Genomic DNA, 24,161 nt, shown 5'->3' with positions numbered 1-24,161 from the left:
TAAATTGAGTCCCCTGCTGCTAATCCGAGGCTTCCTGTTGAGTCTGTTGGCTACCAAGCACTCATGCAACACAGAGGTGATATTTGGAGCTTTCGTTTTTGCTTTTTTGTGTTTTTGTTTGTGTGGCTTCTTCGTTTTTGTGACTGTGACTTGTTCTTTGTTTTATGGGACTGACTTGTGACTTCGCTTCTGTGACTTCGTTTTTGTGACTTGTTTTTGTGACTGTGTGGAACCCAGTTCAGCTACTGATTGATTGTGTGACTGCAGAAATGGATAAAAGCCCCGCATCCAAACAATGACTATCATCAGTGCACATAAGAATATTTTTTTTAATCATCTACAATACTGTCTTGTTTATTTTATAGTACAGTGGCACCTCAGGTTAAGTACTTAATTCGTTCCAGAGGTCCGTTCTTAACCTGAAACTGTTCTTAACCCGAAGCACCACTTTAGCTAATGGGGCCTCCCACTGCCGCCACACCGTCGGAACACGATTTCTGTTCTCATCCTGAAGCAAAGTTCTTAACCTGAGGTACTATTTCTGGGTTAGTGGAGTCTGTAACCTGAAGTGTATGTAACCTGAAGTGCCTGTAACCCGAGGTACAGTACATTGATCATTGCTTTCATTTTATGGATCAATGGTCTCGTTAGACAGTAAAATTCATGTTAAATTGCTGTTTTGGGCTTGCTTTGAAAAGTCTGGACTGGATTAATCCGTTTTGCATTACTTTCTATGGGAAAGCGTGCCTTGGTTTTGGAACGCTTTGGTTTTGGAACAGATTAAGTTTGGGAACCAAGGTACTACTGTATTGGAGATTGCATGTTGTCATTATGCCTAGGGAATAGGGGTGGAAGGATCTCTCAAATTTGATTCTCTCCATTTCTCATTTTGCCAATGTTAAATTCAGTTGTCCACATTTCTGCAGCAATTTGTGCTCCCACCACCGCTCCCTGGGCTCTGAGCCTTCTTCCCTTGGTAGTTCCCCAGCTGGTTCCTTTTGTTTGCATTCCTGTGGGTTTTTACAATTTGTTCCTGCAATTGTCAGAGGTTCTCTGTTGCAAATGACCACAGTCTATTGATATTCAATGAGATCCAGCAGTTACTTGCATTTCCAATTTTTCTCCATGATACAGATAGGTTGGTCTGACTCAAGGTTGTGGAGATTATTTGCAAACGCAGAAATAAGTTTAAAGTGTTGCAACTGCAGGCAATACATATTGCGTCCCTAGAAAACTATCAGAATAAAACAGCTTATGAGATGTTGTGAAAGATCTATGTTAATTTGCCATTCCCAGGAAACAATTTTTCGTTCCTTCGTCAGATAAGGTTTCTGCTAATTAGAAAATGCAAAGGGCGCCGGCCTTTGAAAGCTTCTGTCATGCTTGTTAACCTATAAAGTGCCACAATACACTTTTATTTTTGCAGCAATGGACTAACACATTGAAACCCCACCTGGGCAATCTTCTAAATGACAAGTGCAAGTTTGCAACCTAGGAAGCTGCCCAATTTTTGCAGCAAAAAAATAATCACAGACTGAATGAAATGACATGCAGTGTCTTGTTATAATGGTGTCACTTATTTACTTGTTTAGGTGATCTAAATAAATTTATGGATTCATTTATTAAATGTATACCCTCCAACAAATTATTAGCGTAGGTTGTCAACAAATAAAAAACAACACAGTAAAGGGACATGATAAAGTGTTGGGGACTGGGTACTTTTTATCATATGTTGTGGACAAGTTGGGAAGTAAAAGCTTTCTGGGAAATTATATATAATGAGCTGAAAAAAATGTTTAATATAACTTTTGTTAAAAAAAACTGGAGGCTTTTTTGTTAGGTATTATAGACGTGGAACTGCCCAAAGAAAATAAAAGACTCTTTAAGTATGCAACAACCACAGCAAGTATGGTCTTCCCAGTAGTGATGTATGGAAGTGAGAGCTGGACCATAAAGAAGGCTGATCGCCGAAGAATTGATGCTTTTGAATTCTGGTGCTGGAGGAGACTCTTGAGAGTCCCATGGACTGCAAGAAGATCAAACCTATCCATTCTGAAGGAAATCAGCCCTGAGTGCTCACTGGAAAGACAGATCCTGAAGCTGAGGCTCCAATACTTTGACCACCTCATGAGAAGAGAAGACTCCCTGGAAAAGATCCTCATGTTGGGAAAGATGGAGGGCACAAGAAGGGGACCTGAAGCGTATGTAACCTGAAGCATATGTAACCTGAAGTGTGTGTAACCCAAGGTACCACTGTATGTATGTATGTATGTATGTATGTATGTATGTATGTATGTATGTATAATCAATCAATTTGTTGTTGTTGTTTTAAAGAATCAAAAAGTAAACTTGGCAGAATTTATTAGTCCGTGGTGAGATTTTTCTTGGACACCCAAACACTGAGTGCATATACAGTGGTACCTCAGGTTACATAGGCTTCAGGTTACAGACTCCGCTAACCCAGAAATAGTACCTCGGGTTAAGAACTTTGCTTCAGGATGAGAACAGAAATTGTGCTCCAGCGGTGCAACGGCAGCAGGAGGCCCCATTAGCTAAAGTGGTGCTTCAGGTTAAGAACAGTTTCAGGTTAAGAATGGACCTCTGGAACGAATTAAGTACTTAACCTGAGGTACCACTGTACTGTGGAACCTCAGAATATTCACATAGTATCCTACTGAAATTTTCCACCAACCCCTTTGATTTTGACATGGCCACCATAGCCAGATAGAAATGTGACATAGCCAGATAGAAATGTGACAAGTCTGTGGTCTGTGGCTGATGGATTCCAGCACCCTCTCTTCTCCCAGTAGACAGCTAGTCACCACGGTGAAGTTTACAAGCGGGGCAACGTCCCTCTCCTCTCATCAGACAGATCACTGGAAGAATCTCAGTCCTGAAAGTTAAACTTTGCTTATCAAGGCAACAGAATACTTGATCTGAACCGATCCTTGCCTCCCAGCTCTTTCATATGCTTGTGCGTGTCACAGTATTCACCGGCACTGAGACCAACAGGCTTCTCCTTTCACTGTGTGAGTGAAGTCTGTCTCTCTCCTAAAACTTTGCATCTTACCAGTTTCGGGGGATGAGCACAAACCTGAAGAGTATCTACACCTTCCTCCTGCAGTGTGAGATCTTAGGACTGTGTGAAGCCCCATTATCCTAGACCCCCCCCATCAGAAGCTCCAGTTATTTAATCGTACAAAGAGCTTGGCTCAGGTCCACAGTCGCTGCCTCTCTAAATTCTGCCCCCCCACTGTCAAGGTTCACCCTGTTCCCTGTTCAGCTTCCCCCTCCCTTAGCAAGTGCAGCGCCTGTTCGCTCAGCAATCAAGGTGGCTGATTCAGAATCGCATCGATCAACACATGATGGGTGAGTGAATGACTGAACGAGGAGGGAGGGGAGGAGCCTCCCCCTCCTTAATTTACCCACCTATCCAGGATATAAACCCCTGGCTGAGAGAGAGCTGCTAACAGAGGCATCAGCAAGAAGAAGCAACTTGAAACTTGCAGAAGGGCTGGCTGAATCCTACTTGCACCCGTCTGCATCTAGCTCTGCACCTGTTCCTACCTCGTTTTGACAGTGAGTACCTGGGACAGGCAATTGTTGGTTTGGTTTGTGGGGGTGGGGGGAGTCCCTTCGATCTGCTGCTGGGCTTCTTTTAAGGGAAGGAAATAAAGTTGTGGGGACTAGGGAATAAAGCCGAAGCATGACTTACTTTCTAAAAGCCGAGGGCTGCTTGGGGTTCCCAAACACAACAGGATGGCAGGTGTTTTTTGGGCACATGTTCTGCTTGCTGTTTCCTGACATTTTATAGCAGGTGCTTCGAGCGACCGAGCTGCTTTGCTGAGCCTCGGGATCAGGGGTCAAAAGGGAAAGAGTCTGTTTCAGGGAACCGGACATTCTGCTGGATGAACATTTGACAGCAGCATGTTTGTACGCAGTTACGTCCACACTGAGCATCTGCCGGTGTTCTGTTTTCCGGGCAGTTTAGGAAAGGCTGATGGCCATGCCAGATCTCAACAAGGTGGCAATGTATTAATGTAAAGCTGGCATTTCCACAAGGGACTATGGGATGCTTTTGCAGGGCTCACCTGGCAGCACTGGGTTAGTTCAGGCTGCTTAGCAGGCTTTGTGCATTCTCGTCTGTTTCCTTCCAGATGGTTGCCTCTCTGAAGCCCTGGCCTCTTGTGATCGCCGTGACCCTGTGCATCTTGTTCTGCTTGGGGACCTTAGTGGATGCCTACCCTCCCAAGCCAGAGAGTCCCGGAGAAGACGCTTCCCCAGAAGAGATGGCCAAATACTTCTCAGCTCTCCGGCATTACATCAACTTGGTGACACGGCAGAGGTGAGCAGGATCGTGCGGGTTTGGGTGTGCAGTAGTGGTTTCTTATGTACCAAGGAAATGATCACACACACACACACACACACACACACACACACACACACCCCACTGCTTGCCTGAATGATGGTGGGGAATGGGCATTGAGTGTAGAGGTCCAAAGCAATGGAGGAAAGGCTTTAGCTCCCTGCCAAGTAGAGCACACATTCTTAACATTCCTCAGGTGAAGGCAGCAGAGGGAGTGAGTCAGGGCAAGGCTGCTGTCTGAGACTGTATCCAGCTCACTAGCATCCTTGTCTGTCATCAGTTGTGAAGCTGCAAGGAAGCCACAGTGAAGCCTTTCGAAAGATGATACCTTTCTTCAAACTTAGACTGTTCCTGTGCCAGGTTTCATTTTCTCTGTGTTGTGAAAGCACGCTAACAGCATACCCTCCAACATTTCTCCAATGGAAATAGGGATGTCCTATTTAATACTACTACTACTACTAATACCCCTCCCATCCAACTGGGTTTGCCCCAGCCACTCTGGGTGGCTTCCAACATACAGTCATACCTCGGGTTGAAGTCCCTTCAGGTTAAGCCTTTTTGGGTTGCACTCCGCGGCAACCCGGAAGTAATGGAGAGTGTTATTTCCAGGTTTTGCCACCCACGCATGCACAGATGCTCAAAATGACGTCACACGCATGCACAGAAGTGGCAAATCACAACCTGCGCATGCACAGATGCGGGTTGCATTCGCTTCAGGATGCAAACGGGGCTCTGGAACGGATCCCGTTCGCATCCAGAGGTACCACTGTATATAAAGGTAAAGGTAAAGGTACCCCTGCCCGTACGGGCCAGTCTTGGCAGACTCTGGGGTTGTGCGCCCATCTCACTTAAGAGGCCAGGGGTCAGCGCTGTCCGGAGACACTTCCGGGTCACGTGGCCAGTGTGACAAAGCTGCATCTGGCGAGCCAGAGCCGCACACGGAAACGCCGTTTACCTTCCCGCTGGTAAGCGGTCCCTATTTATCTACTTGCACCCGGAGGTGCTTTCGAACTGCTAGGTTGGCAGGCGCTGGTACCGAGCAGCAGAAGCGCACCCCGCCGCAGGGATTCGAACCGCAGACCTTTTGATCGGCAAGTCCTAGGCGCTGAGGCTTTAACCCACAGCGCCACCTGCGTCCACCACTGTATATATATATATATATATATAAAAACATAATGTAAAAAAACCACTGTATATAAAAACATAATAAAACATTAAACATTAAAAAAAACCTTCCCTATACAGGGCTGACTTCCGATGTCTTCTAAAGGTTGTAAAGTTACTTGTCTCCTTGGCTCAAGGGGGGTCACATGACTCCATACCCTCCAACATTTCTCTGATGAAAATAGGGACGTCCTAAGGAAAAGCAAGACATTGTGGGATCAAATCAGAAATCGGGAAGGCTTCTGTAAATCTGGAAAATAGGGACACTTGGAGGGTCTGCAAACAGTTTTTATCTTCTGCTGAGTGAGTGTGTAAGTTAAGAAGGCCCACGAAGCAAGTTCTTAAACCTTATTTGCCTATGCAAATGATCACTACTTTGTCGAGTACGTTAACTATGGTCTGTGCGCCCACAGAGTGTAGCTTTTCATTTGCAGAGATTGCTGAGCCCTACAGCTTTTAAAGGCAGCCAATCAAATCAGCAGCCCAGCTGCTTAAAAAAAAAAAAAGCCCATTTCAACACCTCCACCATTAGCACCAACTGCCTGGTACAGCCCATTAACTGTCATCTCCCAGAAACTTAATTGGAAATCCGACCCAGGAGGCGATTAGCAAGCCCTCGCCCCTCTGGGTTGATTCATTTTGTCTCCATGTCCTTCTTGAACTCCTGACCCAGTTCTGAACCCAGGGGAGCTGTGGATCTGACTTCTGCAAACCATGGAACGGCAGCACATATATTCCTGCGGGGGGGGGGGGAGCACAAGCCTTTTAGAATCCACTGATAAATGCCCACCTTTGCAAGGAGAGTCACACCCTAAGGGTCAGCTCTTGTAGCCAATCTTCTCTGTTGCTCTTCTCTGACCAGCCTTCTTTGGGGATGTTCAAACACAGGCAAGATTTGCAATGCAGGTTTTGCATTTGAGTTGCGTGCCCAAACCATTGTATTGGGAAGTTTTTAATGTTTGACATTTTGTGATGTCTTTATGGGTGCTGGAAGCTGCCAAGAGTGGCTGGGGAAGCCCAGGCAGGTGGGTGGGGTAGTATTATAATTATTATTATTATTGGTTGTTTAGGGCTACTTGAAGTTTCTACCCTGTGCTCCGAAATTCCTTGATGATGACGACGATAATAATAATAATAAATAATTTCTTATTTATACCCTTCCCATCTGGCTGGATTTCCCCAGCCACTCTGGGTGGGTCCTAACAGAATATTAAAAGCACACTAAAATGTCAAACATTAAAAACTTCCCTAAACGGGGCTGCCTTCAGATGTCTTCTAAAAGTCAGATACAGTCATACCGCGAGTTGAATGTGCTTCGGGTTGAGCACGTTTGAGTTGCGCTCCGTGGCAACCTGGAAGTAACAGAGCACGTTACTTCCGGGTTTCGCCGCTCGCCCATGCGCAGACGCTCAAAATGACGTCACACGCATGCGCGGAAGCGGCCAAACGCGACCCGCGCACACGCAGATGAGCCGTCGCGTCTTGCGTTCCATTCGGGATGCAAACAGGGCTCCGGAATGGATCGCATCCCGAGGTACCACTGTAGTTGTTTATTTCCTTCACATCTGATGTGAGGGTGTTACACAGGGCGGGTGCCAGTACCAAAAAGGCCTTCTGCCTGGTTCCCTGTAACCTCACTTCTCTTAGGGAGGGAACCGCCAGAAGGCCCTCAGAGCTGGACCTCAGTGTCTGTGCTGAACGATGGGGGTGGAGACGCTCCTTCAGGTATACTGGGCCCAAAGGTGTAGACATGGGTGGCGATGCCCCAGTAGCTCATTTTGTACATGCTTAGAGAAACTCCTTTCTTATCCTTGCTTCATCTGTTGCAAGTTCAGTGTGGGGCTCCTGCCTTGTAGCTGCTGAAATTAGGTGGCGGGGAGAGGAAGAGTAAAAATCTGGACATCTCTCCAAGGGAACTTCTAAGATGGCACTAACTCAGTCCTTCCTCTCCATCCCTTTCTCTACACAAGGTACGGCAAGAGGTCCAGTCCAGAGAGCTTGATGTCTGAACTCATTTTTGGAGACAGCAGCAGCAGCAGTAGCAGCAACAGTGACCACAACATGAGATCACGGTGAGTCCTCCTAGCATTGCAGGGCATAGCCCTTTTTAGAGTACCAAAAGCCACTTGTACCTGACATGGGTCCTATTCTTTCTAGAGGAGTGGGTGGCGCTGTGGTCTAAACCACTGAGCTTCTTGGGCTTGCTGATCGTAAGGTCGGCACTTTGAATCCCCACAATGGAGTGAGCTCCCGTTGCTCTGTCCCAGCTCCTGCCAACCTAGCAGTTTGAAAGCACACCAGTGCAAGTAGATAAATAGGTACCACTGTGGTGGGAAGGTAAACAGCATTTCCGTGCGCTCTGATTTCCGTCACGGTGTTCTGTTGCACCTTGTTCTGTTAGACCTGCTGACCACATGACCTGGAAAGCTGTCTGTGGACAAACGCTGGCTCCCTCGGCCTGAAAGTGAGACGAGCGCTGCAACCATAGCTGTCAACTTTCAGATTTGAAAACAAGGGATCAGCAGCCTCGAAAATAAGGGTTCAGCAGCCTTACCTGTCCTGGGGACAGTCTACGGGATATCTAACAATCCGGGATAGCAGCAGGAAGCAGCAGGAAATGGCGCTGGAATAAGGGAATTTCCCGCCAAAAAAGGGAAGGTTGACAGCTATGGCCACAACCCCATAGTCGCCTTTAACTGGACATAACTGTCCAGGGGTCCTTTACCTTTCATTTTTACCTATTCTTTCTAACCACGACAACTTTTAAGGATTGCTAAATAGGAAGGAAAGAACATGCTCTAAATGCTCAGCAGTGGCGTAGCGTGGGGGGTGCAGGGGGGGCCGGCCGCACCGGGTGCAACATCTGGGGGTTAGGGTTAGGGGGCGCAAATCCACGGGCTAGGGGGTGCAAATTACTTGCCTTGCCCCGGGTGCTGACAACCCACGCTATGCCACTGATGCTCAGATACTTTTCTGTGTGATTACTGTGATGTCTAATCTGTAGAAACAAAGGTGAGTTTAAGACTCAGACTTGCTTGGAAGCCACCTCCATCTTGACCCAGTGCAATGTTTCCCCCCGCCCCCCCACAACCCCCCCGAAAGATTACTCATCACTAGGAAAGCAGCATTCTGCACTTATCCAAAGGAACCTCCCTGCTACTATTATATGCCACCTTCTCCTCAAAGCTGGTGCATGTGGTTCGATTTCATCCTCACAACAACCCTGTGAGGTAGGTTGGGCTGAGAGACAGTGACTGGCCCAAGGCCACCCCTGCGAGCTTTGTGGCTGAGTGGGGATTCGAACCCAGGTCCCACTCCAGCATTCTGACTGTTACACCACGCTGCCTCTGTAGACAAATGCGGAATAATCCCAGGAATCGTGCACTGCGGATTCAGAGCTGTGCGTGATCCAGTGCAATTATTCCATCTGTTTATCTTTTATGGCCCTTATTTCAGATCTAGCACATCCAAGGGCGACACTGAAAAAAGGTGTATATGAAACATATACAGTGGTACCTCGGGTTACAGACGCTTCAGGTTACGCGATTTCGGGTTGTGCTTCATGCCGAACTTGGAAGTACCAGAATAGGTTACTTCTGGGTTTTGGTGCTTGCACATGCGCAGAAGTGCTAAATTGCGCTTTGCGCATGCACAGAAGCACCGAATCGTGGCCCACGCATGTGCAGATGCGTCTCTGCGGGTTGTGAACGTGCCTCCCGCACCGATCACGTTCGCAACCCAAGGTTCCACTGTATTTAACAATGCAATATCATTTAAGCCAGGCTTTCCCAAACTTGGGTCTCTAGCTTCTTTGGGGACTGCAGTTCCCATCATCCCTGACCTAGCTGATGCTAGCTAGGCATGATGGGAGTTGTAGTTCAGAAACAGCTGGCGACCCAAGTGTCAGGTGGCAGAGGAACCAACCCCCACGGCAACCAACCCCCTTACCATCTGCTTTTCATTCAATAGTCACAGAGAGAGGCTCTTAGAATAATGGCATTTTCCCAAGTAAATCTTCACCTCCCTTCTCTTCCACTTTGATACTCCTTAGAGTAGTGATAAAGCAGGATATCAAATCCAAACTCCCCCTCTTCTTCTTTTGAACTGTCTTCTTTTTCTCTGGAAGGGTCAGACTGGGGAGGCAGTCTCCACCATTCTCCCTCTTCCCAGTCCCTAACACCAGGTTTTGGGAAACCCTGGTTTAAACCAGCCAGCCTGTGGTGTGCCATTGTTCTGGATGGATTTGGAAGGGTGGGTGGCCTTGTTTTTGGGACAGAAGCAGCGAACCTCGCTCCTTCCCCTGCAATTGTGTGATTCTGCCTTTGTTTCCTGCAGATTTGATGATTCCTATGGGTGGTGATGACCTTCGCACACCTTTGCCGATGGCCCGCCGGCTGCCACTTTTTAGACGTTCCAATTCTGTGGTGTCGTTTTGCGGTTTTTAAATTTTATTTTAAAGAAAAACAATCAACCCGTGACGAGAGCCGAAACTTTTCTTTGAAGAGACCCTCTCTTCTCCCCCACTTCGATTTTCTCCACCTCGTACTCGTGAGGCTTGGGGAATCATTTCCCCTCCCCAGGCAACACTACAACAAAGCCATGCCTCCGTCTTTCCATAAACCAGCAGGGGGCGACACAAGAGATCTTTGTGTCTGGGGACAAGGTGGGGGTGGGGGTGGGGCTGCCATTGGTGGTGATCTAGGTTGTATTCGTAGTGACGTCTGTGTTGGCTCACCAGTGCAAGAGCCTACTATGTCTCCTCTGGGTTGATCTTTATTTTATACACCATTTGTGTGTGCGTGCGTATGTGTGGTTATGGGTGAATGTATGTAAATGTATGCATTTTCAATGAATTTTCTCTGCATCCACAATAAAAAGCAAGTTTAATGGAGAAGCCTCCTGGAGTTTTTCCTTTTTTATGTTCTCTCTCTTAAAAATATATTATTTTAATTAAATTTCCCCAATTAATTTCAAATCAAATAATTACATAACATATTTGTTTCAGGGATGGGCTTCCCACTCACACTCCCATAGTGTTTTTATTCAAACCCTTTTCTTTCTTTCTTTTTTGAAATCTTTTTTATTTGATTCCCCCCCAGTACAGAGTTATAAGAATCCAAATATATATCCATATACAGAGATTTCTCCGAATCTCAGGACTCCCTCCCCCCCATCCCCTCCTTGGAGTCCCATTTTAAACATTTAAAACTGTATCTTTTTCCAAACTCTAAGTTTTATATCAATTCATATTGTCCATGGTAATTGTTACACTACAAGTGAAATCAAAGTCCTGCCTTCAGTGGTCTCTTAAATAACTTATAGTTTCCCCCCATTCTTTTGTAAAAATGTTACCCTCTTGCATCCTGAGTTTTCCAGTCGGTTTTGCCATATCGGCATAGTCCATCAGCTTAGTTTGCCATTCCTCTCTGCTAGGAACCTTGACTTGTTTCCATCTCTGGACTAGCAGCATTCGGGCGGCTGTTGTTCCATATATAAAAAGTCTTTTCTGCTCCTTTGGGATGTAGTACCTATAATTCCTAATAAAAAAGCTTCTGGTTTTGTTTTTTTAAAACAAAAGTTAATTTAAACACCCCCCCCCCCACTATTTCATTATATATCATTTCCCAGAAAGCTTTTACCACCTTACAGATCCACCACATATGATAAAAAGTGCCTTCTTGTTCTTTACATTCCCAGGAGGGATTTGTACTGGTCCTATACATTTTTGGCAGCTTAGTTGGGGTCAAATACCACAGTGCAACCTTTTCATATAGTTTTCTTTCAAAGTACAGTGGTACCTCGGGTTACATACTGTAATGGTTATAGGGGTTGCTCGTGCGTAAGTTGCCGCCACTCCTGGCTAGGTTACCTGGTTGAACCCTTTCTGTCTGGACAGCCCTTCACTTCGTGGCTGTTTCAGTCGCTGGCAGAATCCGTCGGTGGGCGTTTCTTGAACTTCTTCCAGCAAAGAAGTTCTTTGACGCCAAGTCTCCTCCTACTCTCCCTGAGCGGAAGTCTTTCTGCGCAGGGAGGGTGTGGGCAGCGGAGGATCCGTGCTCTCCCCACTGGTCTCCGGGGAAGAGTCCTGGAGCCTCCTGTCCGATTCCCCCATCTGCCCCCCTTCATCCCTGGTGTTACGCTGATTTCCTTCCCCAGCAGATGGGCTGCCTCTCTCCCTGCTGGGCCCCTCTCCAGCATCGCTCTGGAGCCTTGCCTCCGCCTCTGGCTCCGATGGCAGTTCCCTGACACATACGCTTCAGGTTACATCCGCTTCAGGTTACAGACTCCGTTACATTTCAGAGCATCCTTAGCAAACCATAGTCCCTGGGATTCTCTGGGAAGCTGCAGGTAGACTCAGGGACTGACTGGTGGTTGCCATTTTATCCATGAGCATCGGAGCCAACTCTTAGGGGCCGAGGGATCTTTGCCCCCCAATAAAATATTTGAGGGGGCCACTCCCCAAAGTTGATGTGCATTGCCATTCAAATTGTGTGTATAAAACCGCATCAAGCAGCCAGTTACGCAGGGCGGAGCTTACCTCATAGCTGTCAATGTTTCCCTTTTTTAAAGGGAAATTCCCTTATTCTGAATAGGATTCCTCGCAAGAAAAGGGAAAAGTTGACAGCTATGGCTTACCTGGGCCCCCCAATATTTTGTTCAAGTTGGCACTCCTGTCCATGAGGGAGAGACAGAGGTACGGTGAGGTTTTAATAATAGGATGGTTCCAGATGAGTGTTTTAATGTGGGGTCAATACTCCTCAGGCAACCTCCCCCTGCTATAATTAGATTTTATTTTATTTCTTTCAGACATATATACTCCACTCAAACCCATTCATGATGATAGTTACTAGATAAATACGCTGTGTATTTCTATAATGCCCAAAGAACAAGTGTTTACGAGTCAGGAAAAGGGTGAAAGACTAAAGTTATATTATGTCGAAAGTAAATAATATTTTAAAGGTGTTTAAGTATAAGGAGGAAAGATTGGAGACATAATAGAATGAATCTAACAATTAGAAATGAGCTCTGAAAGAGGGTAAGGATTTGCTGTATCTGATTGGGTAAAGAGGAACACAAAAAAGGGAGGCGCGAGGAAGTCAAGAAAGAAAGTTAATTAAGTATGATTTTAAAAGTTGGAGTTTTTATCTTTTTTTTTAATTTGTTGGGTGGAATCTTATTTTCTGTATTTTGTTGTTCTGATCTGTTTTATATCTTTGATTATGTTTTGTTTCTTTTCACTTTTGTGGTTGTTATGTGTTTTTTCTTTTGCAAAAACCTAATAAATATATTTAAAAATACGAGTCAAAACACACCTGGCGTGTTTTCTGAAACACATCTTCATCGAACAGCCTTTGTCCTAAGAATAGCAAGGGTTGGGGCAGCCGTGTATTTGAATATCATCGCTGTGGTCCAGACAGTGTTTGAAAGACATATATCCAGTTAGTACAGCAAGATATTTCGGAATACAGTGATGTCGTATTATACATATTATCTTCATTTCAGGGTCGAGAAGCCACACACGATGGTTTGTTTATTACGGTAACTGTACAGCCTATTGGCCATAGGCCAGGGATTTAATCTTTGTGAAGTTTTTACATCGTTTCATATCTATGTTGTAGACATACATGATGTTTATTTAGCACCTTGACTTTATTTGCTCTTTTGCATCTACAGTATTGATCGGTCGGGGAAGGTTTGCCTCACAGTGACAGAGCACAATACAACAAGCAAGAACCAAATACACCCCAAAAGTCATAAAACATCATTTGGTGACATAAGAGTACCAGCTGCTGGTAAAGGAAAATGTCATCAGCTGTGACATTTCCCATCACAATGCCTGTGATAAGTCACCCTGGGTTAAGTCACCCTGTTAAGTCACCCTGAGTGAAATTCCCCCTTAAGGTTACAGGATCCTTTTAGGGTGCGAATATTTATTAAATTTAGGGATGCTGGAGAATTCTGGAAGGTTTGCAGGCTACGAAGGACTTGCTCGCCAATTTATTGGCAGCTAGGAAGTGGAATGGGGCAAGCAGAATATAAAATGGAAGAATGGTATAAAGAGCTGTGGGATATAGCTATTCATGATAAATTAACATGTGCCATTAAGGTAAGGCGAGGAATATGCAGGAGAAATGATTTCGATGAGATATGGAGGGTGTTTTTTTTAGAATTTGTACTGTTAAAATGAAGGGGCGCGGGTGGCGCTGTGGGTTAAACCACAGAGCCTAGGACTTGCCAATCAGAAGGTCGGTGATTCGAATCCTTGCGACGGAGTGAGCTCCCGTTGTTCGGTCCCTGCTCCTGCCAACCTAGCATATCAAAGTGCAAGTAGATAAATAGGTACTGCTCTGGCGGAAAGGTAAACGGCATTTCTGTGCGCTGCTCTGGTTCACCAGAAGTGGCTTAGTCATGCTGGTCACATGACCCGGAAGCTGTACGCCGGCTCCCTTGGCCAATAAAGCGAGATGAGCGCCGCAACCCCAGAGTCGGCCACGACTGGACCTAATGGTCAGGGGTCCCTTTACCTTTATGTATGCTTATTACCTTGTCAAAATAAAAGAAAAATAATAATTCAAAAGAAAACAGAAACAAGGGCAGGAATGGCTGAGGCTCGCTTACTCAACCCTTGTCCAGAATCAAAATCAATCCCGCAAACACAATCGGTATTTGCTGTTGCTGCTGATTTCATCTCGCAAATTATTCGCAATTGCCTTCCCCTCCATTTGGATCACATTTCCTTGGCATTGAGATAAGCAGGGGTGGAGCAACATAATGATGACATAATTTACATAATGAAGCTGAGGGGGTTTATAGCAAGACCTGCATTCATGGCCACATGGAACTGAAAGAAGGTGTGAAGGCTTTGTTTAGAGGTTATGGTATTCCCCCACATGGAGGATGTGGACAGAAGGACAGAAGAAACCATTTTTAACCACCGTACCCAGATCATAGGATAATTGGTAGGGAACAGACGTAGGAGTTATCAGAGACTGGGATGTTCTCTTCAGGCCAAAGTATATTCTAGCGCATGAAGGAGAATTCAAAGACTGATGTTGCTGCAACCAAATACCTTGAAACTTTATTCGGATAGTAGATTGGGAAAGGCTATGGAACCACCATGCAATGTTTTGTCGTATGTGGTGGAATTGTAAAATAATCAAAAAGTATTGGGAAATGATTTGTAATGAAATGAAGAAAATGTTTGAAATAACTTTTGTTAAAAAACCAGAAGCTTTTCTTTTAGGCATTACAGGACAAGAATTACCAAAATAAATGAAGAACTCATTTATGTACGCCACAACAGCAGACAGGATTCTATGGGCACAACTTTGGAAAGATTAGAAGTATACCTACAAAAGAGATTATGAAGTTAGGTAGAACAACAATAGCAGAAGGAATAAATGCATCAAAAAACCAGAAGAAGTTGGGGGAAGTCCTTGGGGTAGGGGGACGAGGGATAGGGGTGTGTGATTTGTGGCTTTTTTGGCTTTTTTCCATTATACGATGTCATTATGTTGACTGATCATAAAATGGTAAAATCTAATAAAAGGAAAGGTCATGGAAAACATGTTGCATGCTGAAAGAAAATTATATGAAAATGATGTACTGTACTGGTGGTATTTGACTCCTAGTAAGTTAGCAAAAATGTATAGAAAAAGTACAAATACCTACTGGAAATGTAAAAAAGAAGAAGGTACCTTTTATCACATGTGGTGGTTATGTAAGGCAATAAAAGCTTTCTGGGAAATGATATATAATGAACTGAAAAGAATGTTTAAAAGAACTTTTGTTAAAAAACCAGAAACTTTTCTACTAGGAACAGATGTTCCAAAGGAGCAGAAAAGACATTTTATGTACGTGACAACAGCTGCACAGATGCTACTAGCTCAGGGATGGAAAAGAAGTGTCCCTACCAGAGAAGAATGGCAAACTAGGCTGATGGACCATGCAGAAATGGTGAAGCTGACTGGAAAGCTCAGGAACCGAGAGGACAAAAACTTCAAAAAAGAATGGGAAAAATTTATAATCGATTTAGGAGACCATTGCAAGCAGATAAAAACATTAGCAGGATTTTGATCTCACTTGTAATGTAACAAATATTATGGACAGTATGGATTGATAGAAAATATAGATTACAGAATAATATGCAGTTGTAAATGTTGGCAATAGGACCCATGGAGAGGGTGGGGGGAAGTCACGAGATTCAGAGTAATCACGAGTAATTCAGAGTAATGAATGGATATGTATTTGCATTGTTATAATTTTATAATTGTAAAATCAAATAAAAATGATTTTAAAAAAGAGAAACTTTAGAGGAAGCCTGGGGAAATTCAGACGGTCTAGTCCTCAGGACTCTTCCTCCCTAGACCACATCTCTCACCAGGCCTGTTCCAGTACCCACTTAAAGTGCTTTTCATTGGCTGAGTCCTTGAACTGAATCAGGCTGATCTGGGGCAATCCAGGCTTTGCTAGCCAGCTAGACTGGTGACTGGGAGTGGCCGCCGAGACCATATAACACCGGTTCTGAAAGATCTTCATTGGCTCCCAGTATGTTTCCAAGCACAATTCAAAGTTTTGGTGCTGACCTTTAAAGCCCTAAACAGCTTTGGTCCTGTATACCTGAAGGAGCATCTCCACCCCCATCATCCAGCTCGGATACTAAGGTCCGGTGCCAAGGGTCTTCTGGCGGTTCCCTCCCTGCGAGAAGCCAAGTTACAGGGAACCAGGCAGAGGGCCTTCTTGGTAGTGGCGCCTGCCCTGTGGAATGCCCTCCCACCAGATGTCAAGGCAATAAACAACTATCTGACTTTTAAAAGACAACTGAAGGCGGCCCTGTTTAGGGAAGTTTTTAATGTCTGATGCTTTTTAATATTTGTTTGGAAGCTGCCCAGAATGACTGGGGAAACCCAGCCAGATGGGCGGGGTATAAATAATAAATTGTTGTTGTTGTTGTTGTTGTTGTGGGACAGCCCTGGACCACTTCAGTACAGCACAGTCAAATTCTGCATAGACCACTTTCTTTTGATGCTTCTAGTCAGTGCTTTTCCCCCTGGGGGGACGCATACCCCTAAACATTTTGTGAATCTAAGCGTGGCCTCATTGAGGGGCAGTATTTCAATATGAGTAGGAAAATGAGAGAACACCTAAAATTTTTTTTAATAGAAAAAAAGCACTGCTTCTAGTGCCCTTCATCTAAGCACTCAAAAAGTTGTAGCTCATGGAATCTTGCAAGTATTCATTCTCCACATTTGAAGGATTTCTTCTGAGTAAGAATTGCTATCTTTGGCCATTTAGCATCTTCTCTCCTAGGAATGGACAAATTGGTCCACTTCAGGTTTTCTTAGTTTCTCATCTTCCCAGACTTAGACTTGGTTTTTACGCATTTAAAGAGCAATCTGCCAATAATTTTTTTTTAAAAAAAACCTTCATGAAAATTTGCCAGAATTTTAGGGCAAATTCCTCCCAATACACACATTTTTGTATGTAGCTGTGAATAATACATGCATTTCAGCAGTTATCTTCACAAATATACACATTTTTGTACGTGTTGGAGAGCAGCATCACAAAATTCAAAGAAGTGCAAATTTCAGTGGATAGTTGTCTTCCAGCTTCAAAAACCAGGTAGCGTTACCAAGCCCTTCACAATGTGCCTATCACAACAATTATCAGTGCCGAGACTAACAGGTAACTTCTGCCATGATGTAAGCAAAGGCCATCCCCTCTTTAAACATTGCAGCTGATCAGCTTATATTGATGCTTCTCTTAAACTCCGAGAATACAGTGGTACCTTGGGTTAAGAACTTAATTCATTCTGGAGGTCTGTTCTTAACCTGAAACTGTTCTTAACCTAAAGCACCACTTTAGCTAATGAGGCCTCCAGCTGCCCCCATGCCGCCGGAGCATGATTTCTGTTCTCATCCTGAAGCAAAGTTCTTAACCCGAGGTACTATTTCTGGGTTAGCAGAGTCTGTAACCTGAAGTGTCTGTAACCTGAAGCATCTGTAACCCGAGGTACCACTGTATACCCCCTAACTCTATAACCAGAATGTCTGTATGAATGTATAAAGCGCTATATCCTAGCCCCATCAATGTTCCACAACAGTTCCAGTTATTCAATCCTACAAAGAGCTCAGCTCAGGAACACAGTCGTTGTGTCTATAAATCCCCACACCCTGCCTGGGTTGAACCCATTCTCCTTCCTGCTCTCCCCCCCTTTACTGGGTGCAGCTTCCTCGCAGAGTAATCAAGGTGCCTGATACAGAATTGCGTCGATCAACAAAAGATGGGCGAGTAGGATGGGGAGGGAGGGAGGAGCCACCCCCACCTTCGTTTACCTACCTCCCAAGGATATAAACCCTCAGCCGAGAGAGCGCTGCTTGCAGAGGCACCGGCGAGAAGCGACTTGAAATTTGCACCCCTCGGCACCCAGCTTTTGCACCTGTTTCGACCTCGTTTTGACGGTGAGTACAGTGTGGCAGGAAAGCAATTGTGCTTCAATGTGTGGCACTACTTTTCGGGGGGGGGGGAAAGAAAGTTGTGGGGAGTAGGGAAGCAGAGGCTGGCTGAAGCACGACTTCGTTTCAAAAATCTGGGGGCTGTTTGTGGCTGACAAACACAAGATGCTCTGTGCGTTTTGGGGCAGCCGGTTCCAAGTTTAGATGTGAATGGGAGGAGATCTGATTTTAGAAGCAAAAGAAAATAGCAGCTGAGGAGTGCAGATCGTCTCATTGATCTTCTTCTCCTTAACTCCCAGAAGCCCCTCTTTCCAGCCATTTTCAACCAGTGGAGGGCTTGGATATTGGAACTGATCCTGCTTAGGGCAGAGGGTCTTGGGGAGAGAAACTGCAAGGGAGAGGAGGCCAAAATAGGGAGGAGGGATATCACTGGAGTACCATTACCATCAGCCTCAACCAGCATGGCTTATTGTCAGCAATGGTGGGAGCTGCAGTCCATCAAGATCAGGTTACTCATCCTTGTTTTAGGTAAAGGTAAAGGGATCCCTGACCATTAGGTCCAGTTGTGACCGACTCTGGGGTTGCGGCGCTCATCTCGCTTTATTGGCCGAGGGAGCCAGCGTACAGCTTCCTGGTCATGTGGCCAGCATGACTAAGCTGCTTCTGGCGAACCAGAGCAGTACATGGAAATGCCGTTTACCTTCCCGCTGGAGTGGTACCTATTTATCTACTTGCACTTTGACGTGCTTTTGAACTGCTAGGTGGGCAGGAGCTGGGACCGAGCAATGGGGATTTGAACCGCTAACCTTCTGATCGGCAAGTCCTAGACTCAGTGGTTTAATCCACAGTGCCACCCACGTCCCATCCTTGTTTTAAGGATGCTTAAAAGTCCAGTATGAAGAGGGTTTGCCGTGGAAAAATATTCTTGTCTCCACTACACTGTACAAGGAGCTATTGTCTGGATAGGTAAATCTCCAATAAGCTTATGGCCACGTGTGATTTGAACTCTCCCGTGCAGGAAGGGGGAGAAGGTCAATTCAGTTTTTATGTCAAGCTGAATAGATCAAATCCATACTTTCTGAAACAACGGAAACACAGCCACCCTTCAAAATCCGTGCTCTTCTAAATTTTGCGATTTAGTTCTAGAAACAGGAACCAAAAAGTGTTTGCCAAAATGGATACATTAGGTAGGAAAATCAACCTATTTGCAGAAATGAAATGTGTAAATGCATTCTATCAGGGGAAACTGCTTTTATCAAAACCGCTTACCAAAATACGTTTTTAAGGCTTCATTTGCACTAAAATCTGAATAATTTTTATGAGGTTTTTTTAAAAAAAATGCTGCAGAAACACGGGGCACTGAATTTAAGATTAAGAGAAACTGAGAAATGAGAAACTCAGGAGAACTGAAATCAACAGACCTTTCATTCATACTCCCATATGAACCCAACACACTCTCTCTATTACCCAAGTGCTTCCTTCAGATTCTGCACATCATATCTTCCTGTTCTGCTTGCTTTCAGTCTGCTTCTTGAATATTAGCAGCAGATGCTTCAAGACACGGAAACCCTAACTGCTTTCTATGCTGAGCTTCAGAACTGGGGCAAATGTGTTATGAATGTAGAGAGAGGGCATATCTGTAAGCAGGATGTTCTGGAGCATGGCCTCTGCATATGAACATCTGCCTATGTTTTGCTTTCCAGGTAGTTTAGGTAAGCCTGATGCTTAGTACAGTGGTACCTCAGGTTAAGAACTTAATTTGTTCTGGAGGTCCGTTCTTAACCTGAAACTGTTCTTTTTGGTTTTCACATATTATATTACAATACAGATGTACCAAAGCCAACGCCATTTCTTCCCCATCCCCCCATACATTTACATTTATATTTCCTCAGTCCATCATATTATTCTTTTCTCCTTCCTCCCACTTCCCTCTGCCCCCACTCGATTTCCTCCACATTATACAATTTACAATAATCTTTGCATTCTACAATCTTCTCAAATCGCCTGTATATTCTTATTATCTTTCCTTACTAATTTTTCTTCCATCCAGTACTTCACATGTTAATCTAGGCATATTAGCGTATCTTTTTTTTTTGAGTAACTTTTTGCCATATATTCATCAAAACATTTCCACTCCTTTCTAAATTTTTGATTCAACTGATTTCTTATCATAGCAGTTAATTTTACCCAAATTAAATATTCATTTAGTTTACAAATCCATTCTTTTTTTGTGGGTATAATTTGTGACTTCCGCCTAGCAGCAAGCACTATTCTAGCAGCTGTACTAGAAACTGAAACTGTTATTAACCTGAGGTACCCCTTTAGCTAATGGGGCCTCCTGCTGCCGCTGCGCCGCTGGAACACGATTTTTCTTCTCACCCTGAAGCATAGTTCTTAATCCGAGGTACTATTTCTGGGTTAGCGGAGTCTGTAACCTGAAGCGTCTGTAACCCGAGGTACCACTGTACACCAGATCTTGACAGGTTGGCGACATGTAAGACAGCTAACGTAATGTAAAACTGGCGCTTCCACAAGGGACTGGAAGCACAGGGAGCTTTTGCAGTGCAAACCTGGCAACGCAGAGTTAGCTAAAGCTGCTTTCTGGACTCTGTACATTCTTGTCTCTTTTCCGCTAGATGGTGGCCTCCCTGAAGTCCTGGCCTCTCATGATCGCTGTGACTCTGTGCATCTTGTTCTGCCTGGGAACCTTGGTAGAGGCCTACCCTCAACAGCCAGAGCACCCTGGAGAAGATGCCTCCGCTGAAGAAATGGCCAGATACCTGTCAGCGCTCCGACACTACCTTAACCTGGTGACAAGGCCAAGGTGCGGGTTGCTTTTAAAGTGGTGCGGTGATGGTCTCTGGAGTGGTGTCTGTGAGCCCTATCTACACACACACACACACACACACACACACACTCCTGCCTGCTGAATGTTGGTGGGGAATGAGCATTATGCGCAGGGCTCCCAAGGAAGGGAGAGAAAAATGCAGCCTTCTTCCATCCTGAGCACATTTATTTAACATTCCCCAGCAGTGGGAGCGACTCCCTATGTGGGTGAGTGCGTGAGTCAGAGCAAGGTTAGCGGCCGAGGTAGTACAGGTGTCCCTGGGGATATGGGTGGCGCTGTGGTCTAAACCACTGAGCCTCTTGGGCTTGCCGATCGTAAGGTCAGTGGTTCGAATCCCTGCACCGGGGTGAGCTCCCGTTGCTCTGTCCCAGCTTCGGCCAACCTAGCAGTTCGAAAGCATGCCAGCACAAGTAGATAAACAGGTACCTATGCGGTGGGAAGGTAAACGGTATTTCCATGCACTCTGGCTTCCATCATTGTGTTCCGTTGTGCCAGAAGTGGTTTAGTCATGCTGGCCACATGACCTGAAAAGCTGTCTGTGGACAAATGCTGGCTCCCTCATGAGATGAGCGCCGCAACCCCATAGTTGCCTTTCACTGGACTTAACTATCCAGGCGTCCTTTACCTTTTTTTACCTTACAGGCGTCCCTCCACTTACACAGGGGTTATGTTCCGGGCATCGGTGAAATTGCATAAAGTGGGGAGCATTCTCTAAACACCTTTTAAACGCTCTCTTGGCAGCTCTCCCTCAAATTGATTCAATAGATTTTTTATTGTTTATCGCCAATGGCCATCACAATATAGGCACAAATCACACAACTACAGAATGAAAGATCCTATGTGCACCAGACCAAGACAAACCTAAAATGCCCAAATTTCAAATCCAGACCAAATGCAGACCAAAAAATACTGCATCCAAAAATATCCACAGCTAGAATTGAAGCTCTGGGGTTGGCAGGAGGCTGGAAGACACATGGGAAAGCTGCTACTGCGATACCCCACACATCAGCTATGGGGTGGGGAGGCTACGCAGCCGAAACAAAGCCTGCCCCAAGGACTCCCCAACTCCCTCCCACAATTTCCGGGTTTGAACTGAATTTTAAAATTATTTTCCAGTGGCCGTGCATGAATAAAATGTGCACTAGTGGTGTGTGGGTGTGTGGGGGTGTGCTAGTGTTCAATTCCTTGCCATGCATGTCTGCTGCCATTAAATAACAGGAAGGGGGGCCTGCAAATCAGAGGTAGGGTGGGGAGGAGGAAAAATCCCTTTTTTTGTCTCCAAGGGAACAAATAGGATGGCATTAACTCAGTTATTCCTCTCCCAACTGAAGGTTTGGCAAGAGGTCCAGCCCAGAGACCTTGATGTCTGAGCTTATTTTTGGAGACAGCAGCAGCAACAGTGGAGCGAGCCATGATGACCGGTCAAGGTAAGTCCTAGTAGTGCAGGGGGCAATCATTTTTTTGCAGCAAACCTACCCAGGACCTGCCTGTTTCTGACCCAGAGCCAATTCTTTCTAACCACCACAACCTTGCTAAAGGGAAGGGCAAGCTCTAGGCTTGGAGACCCATTGTGTTTTCTGTGTCATCTACTGGGACGGGGAGGCGCATCCCAAGGGCCTCATAAACAGAAAGAAAAGTGATTCCCAAGAGATTGGAAACCACCTTGTCTGCTCCAGATTACCCAGCAATGGGGGAGCAGCTTTCTGCACATATGCAATCCTTTTCCAAGCTCAACCGCAGACACATAGAAGAATCCCAGGAATCATGTAATATAGATTCAGGGCCATTCATGATTCAGTCTAAGCATGGTATCTAGCATGGTATCAACCCTATTTTATGACATTGGTTGAGATCTAGAGCTTATTCTAGCCCATATGCTCAAGCAAATCATGGAAGCATAGAGTTGGAAGGTACCCTGAGGATCATCTAGTCCAACCTCCTGCATTGCAGGGATATGCAGCTGTTCCTTATGGGAACTGAATGTACAACCTTGGCATTATCAGTACCACACTTTATCCAATGGAGCTAGCCAGCTGATAATGCAATGCAATGCAATAATAAAATAAAATAATAAAATAAAATAAAATAAAAGGTGTTGTTGTTGTTATAATTTATATACCGCCCTATACCCAGAGGTCTCAGGGTGGTTCACAGAACAATTTTTTAAAACTTATTTCAATCACTTAATCATGGAAGTTTCACTATCAATAATCTATCTCTAACTTGCTCATGAGTCCAGTTACAGATAGGTAGCCGTGTTGGTCTGCCATAGTCAAAACAAAAAAAATTCCTTCCAGTAGCACCTTAAAGACCAACTAAGTTAGTTCTTGGTATGAGCTTTTGTGTGCATGCACACTTCTTCTTGCTCATGAGTAAAAGCAATATTTTTGAAGCAACCAGCATTTTTGAAGCCACAATGTATATAAAATACATGCTTGCTAAGAAACCATTTTTAAAAGTTTGTGCACGCCTGGTACACCAATGTTCTGGGTTCTGCAGGTAGATGGTCTTGGCCTTTGGGACAGGGAGCAGCAGCGGATTGTACTTGAGCTTCTTCCTACACTTCTCTATGTTCACAACAATTTATTTCTTTTTTGCAGGTTCGATGACTCCAACATGTGGTAATGATCTCGATGCTTCTCAGCCAGTGGTCCATCTGCTGCTTCTTTTTAAACAGGCAAATCGTTGTGATCATTCTGCATTTCTCGAAACCAATTAAGCTGTGATGATTTAAAGAGTCCATTCCCCACCTCAACTTTCTCCATCCAATACTGAAACGGCTTGGGAAAGAAACTCTCACTCTATCCCCCCCTTTCAAGACAACAACATTGCAATAAGCCAGGCCTCTTTCTCCATGCAAGCCAACAGGGGGTGCCAGAAGAGTGCTTTGTGGTTGGGGGCACAAAGGTTGCCCCCAGCCCTTGGCAGCAGCCAAGGTTGTAAGACCCCCCCCCCCAGTGCAAGCCCTCATTATGTCTACTCTGGGTTGTCCTGTACATCATGTGTGCGGGTGTGAATAGGAGTATGTGTGTGTCTCAATGTACGTATTTGAAATAATTTCTGTTTGTCTCAAGAATAAAAAGCAAGTTTGATGGAGAAGCTTATTGCATTCCTCCCTTTGTTCCCAACCAACTGAAGTGGGACAGTCTTTGGGTGCTGGGGTACAGAAACTGCTACAGCAAATATACTATTGGCACAACCAATTTGGTGTTTCGCAACTTTCTGACTAGTTGCAGGACCTTAGCCAGACCTAGCAGAGTACACACAGAATCCACGGAAGCAATTGGCAACTTGGCTGCAGACAGGATAGACGAAGCAGGAACCAGGA

The 24,161-nt window shown here is 45.0% G+C and overlaps 2 protein-coding genes across 2 annotated transcripts; both read left to right on the top strand.

The window, feature by feature from the left end:
- Positions 1 to 3,462: 3,462 nt before the first annotated feature.
- LOC309354349 (goannatyrotoxin-Vere1-like) lies at positions 3,463 to 10,424 on the top strand. Its single transcript, XM_081884519.1, has 4 exons — positions 3,463 to 3,579; positions 4,158 to 4,345; positions 7,501 to 7,602; positions 9,866 to 10,424. Exons 2-4 carry the CDS (start codon positions 4,158 to 4,160, stop codon positions 9,888 to 9,890), a joined length of 315 nt encoding a protein of 104 aa, XP_081740645.1. The 5' UTR covers positions 3,463 to 3,579; the 3' UTR covers positions 9,891 to 10,424.
- A 7,470-nt stretch (positions 10,425 to 17,894) lies between these two features.
- On the top strand, positions 17,895 to 23,926 carry LOC309354350 (goannatyrotoxin-Vere1-like). The gene is made up of 4 exons (XM_081884520.1): positions 17,895 to 17,991; positions 20,622 to 20,809; positions 22,165 to 22,260; positions 23,434 to 23,926. Exons 2-4 carry the CDS (start codon positions 20,622 to 20,624, stop codon positions 23,456 to 23,458), a joined length of 309 nt encoding a protein of 102 aa, XP_081740646.1. The 5' UTR covers positions 17,895 to 17,991; the 3' UTR covers positions 23,459 to 23,926.
- The last annotated feature ends 235 nt before the right edge of the window (positions 23,927 to 24,161 follow it).

The sequence above is a fragment of the Podarcis melisellensis genome (genome assembly GCF_964234715.1).
Source record: "Podarcis melisellensis genome assembly, chromosome: 13".
Lineage (NCBI taxonomy): Eukaryota > Metazoa > Chordata > Lepidosauria > Squamata > Lacertidae > Podarcis > Podarcis melisellensis.
The sequence above is the reverse complement of the archived record's forward strand: the minus strand, read 5'-3'. Positions and strand labels throughout refer to the sequence as shown.

Coding starts and splice junctions, on each gene's coding strand:
- LOC309354349 (XM_081884519.1), top strand. CDS start 4,158: ATGGTTGCCTCTCTGAAGCCCTGGCCTCTTGTGATCGCCGTGACCCTG. Junction 4,346..7,500: donor AACTTGGTGACACGGCAGAG/GTGAGCAGGATC, acceptor TCTCTACACAAG/GTACGGCAAGAGGTCCAGTC. Junction 7,603..9,865: donor GACCACAACATGAGATCACG/GTGAGTCCTCCT, acceptor TGTTTCCTGCAG/ATTTGATGATTCCTATGGGT.
- LOC309354350 (XM_081884520.1), top strand. CDS start 20,622: ATGGTGGCCTCCCTGAAGTCCTGGCCTCTCATGATCGCTGTGACTCTG. Junction 20,810..22,164: donor AACCTGGTGACAAGGCCAAG/GTGCGGGTTGCT, acceptor TCCCAACTGAAG/GTTTGGCAAGAGGTCCAGCC. Junction 22,261..23,433: donor AGCCATGATGACCGGTCAAG/GTAAGTCCTAGT, acceptor TCTTTTTTGCAG/GTTCGATGACTCCAACATGT.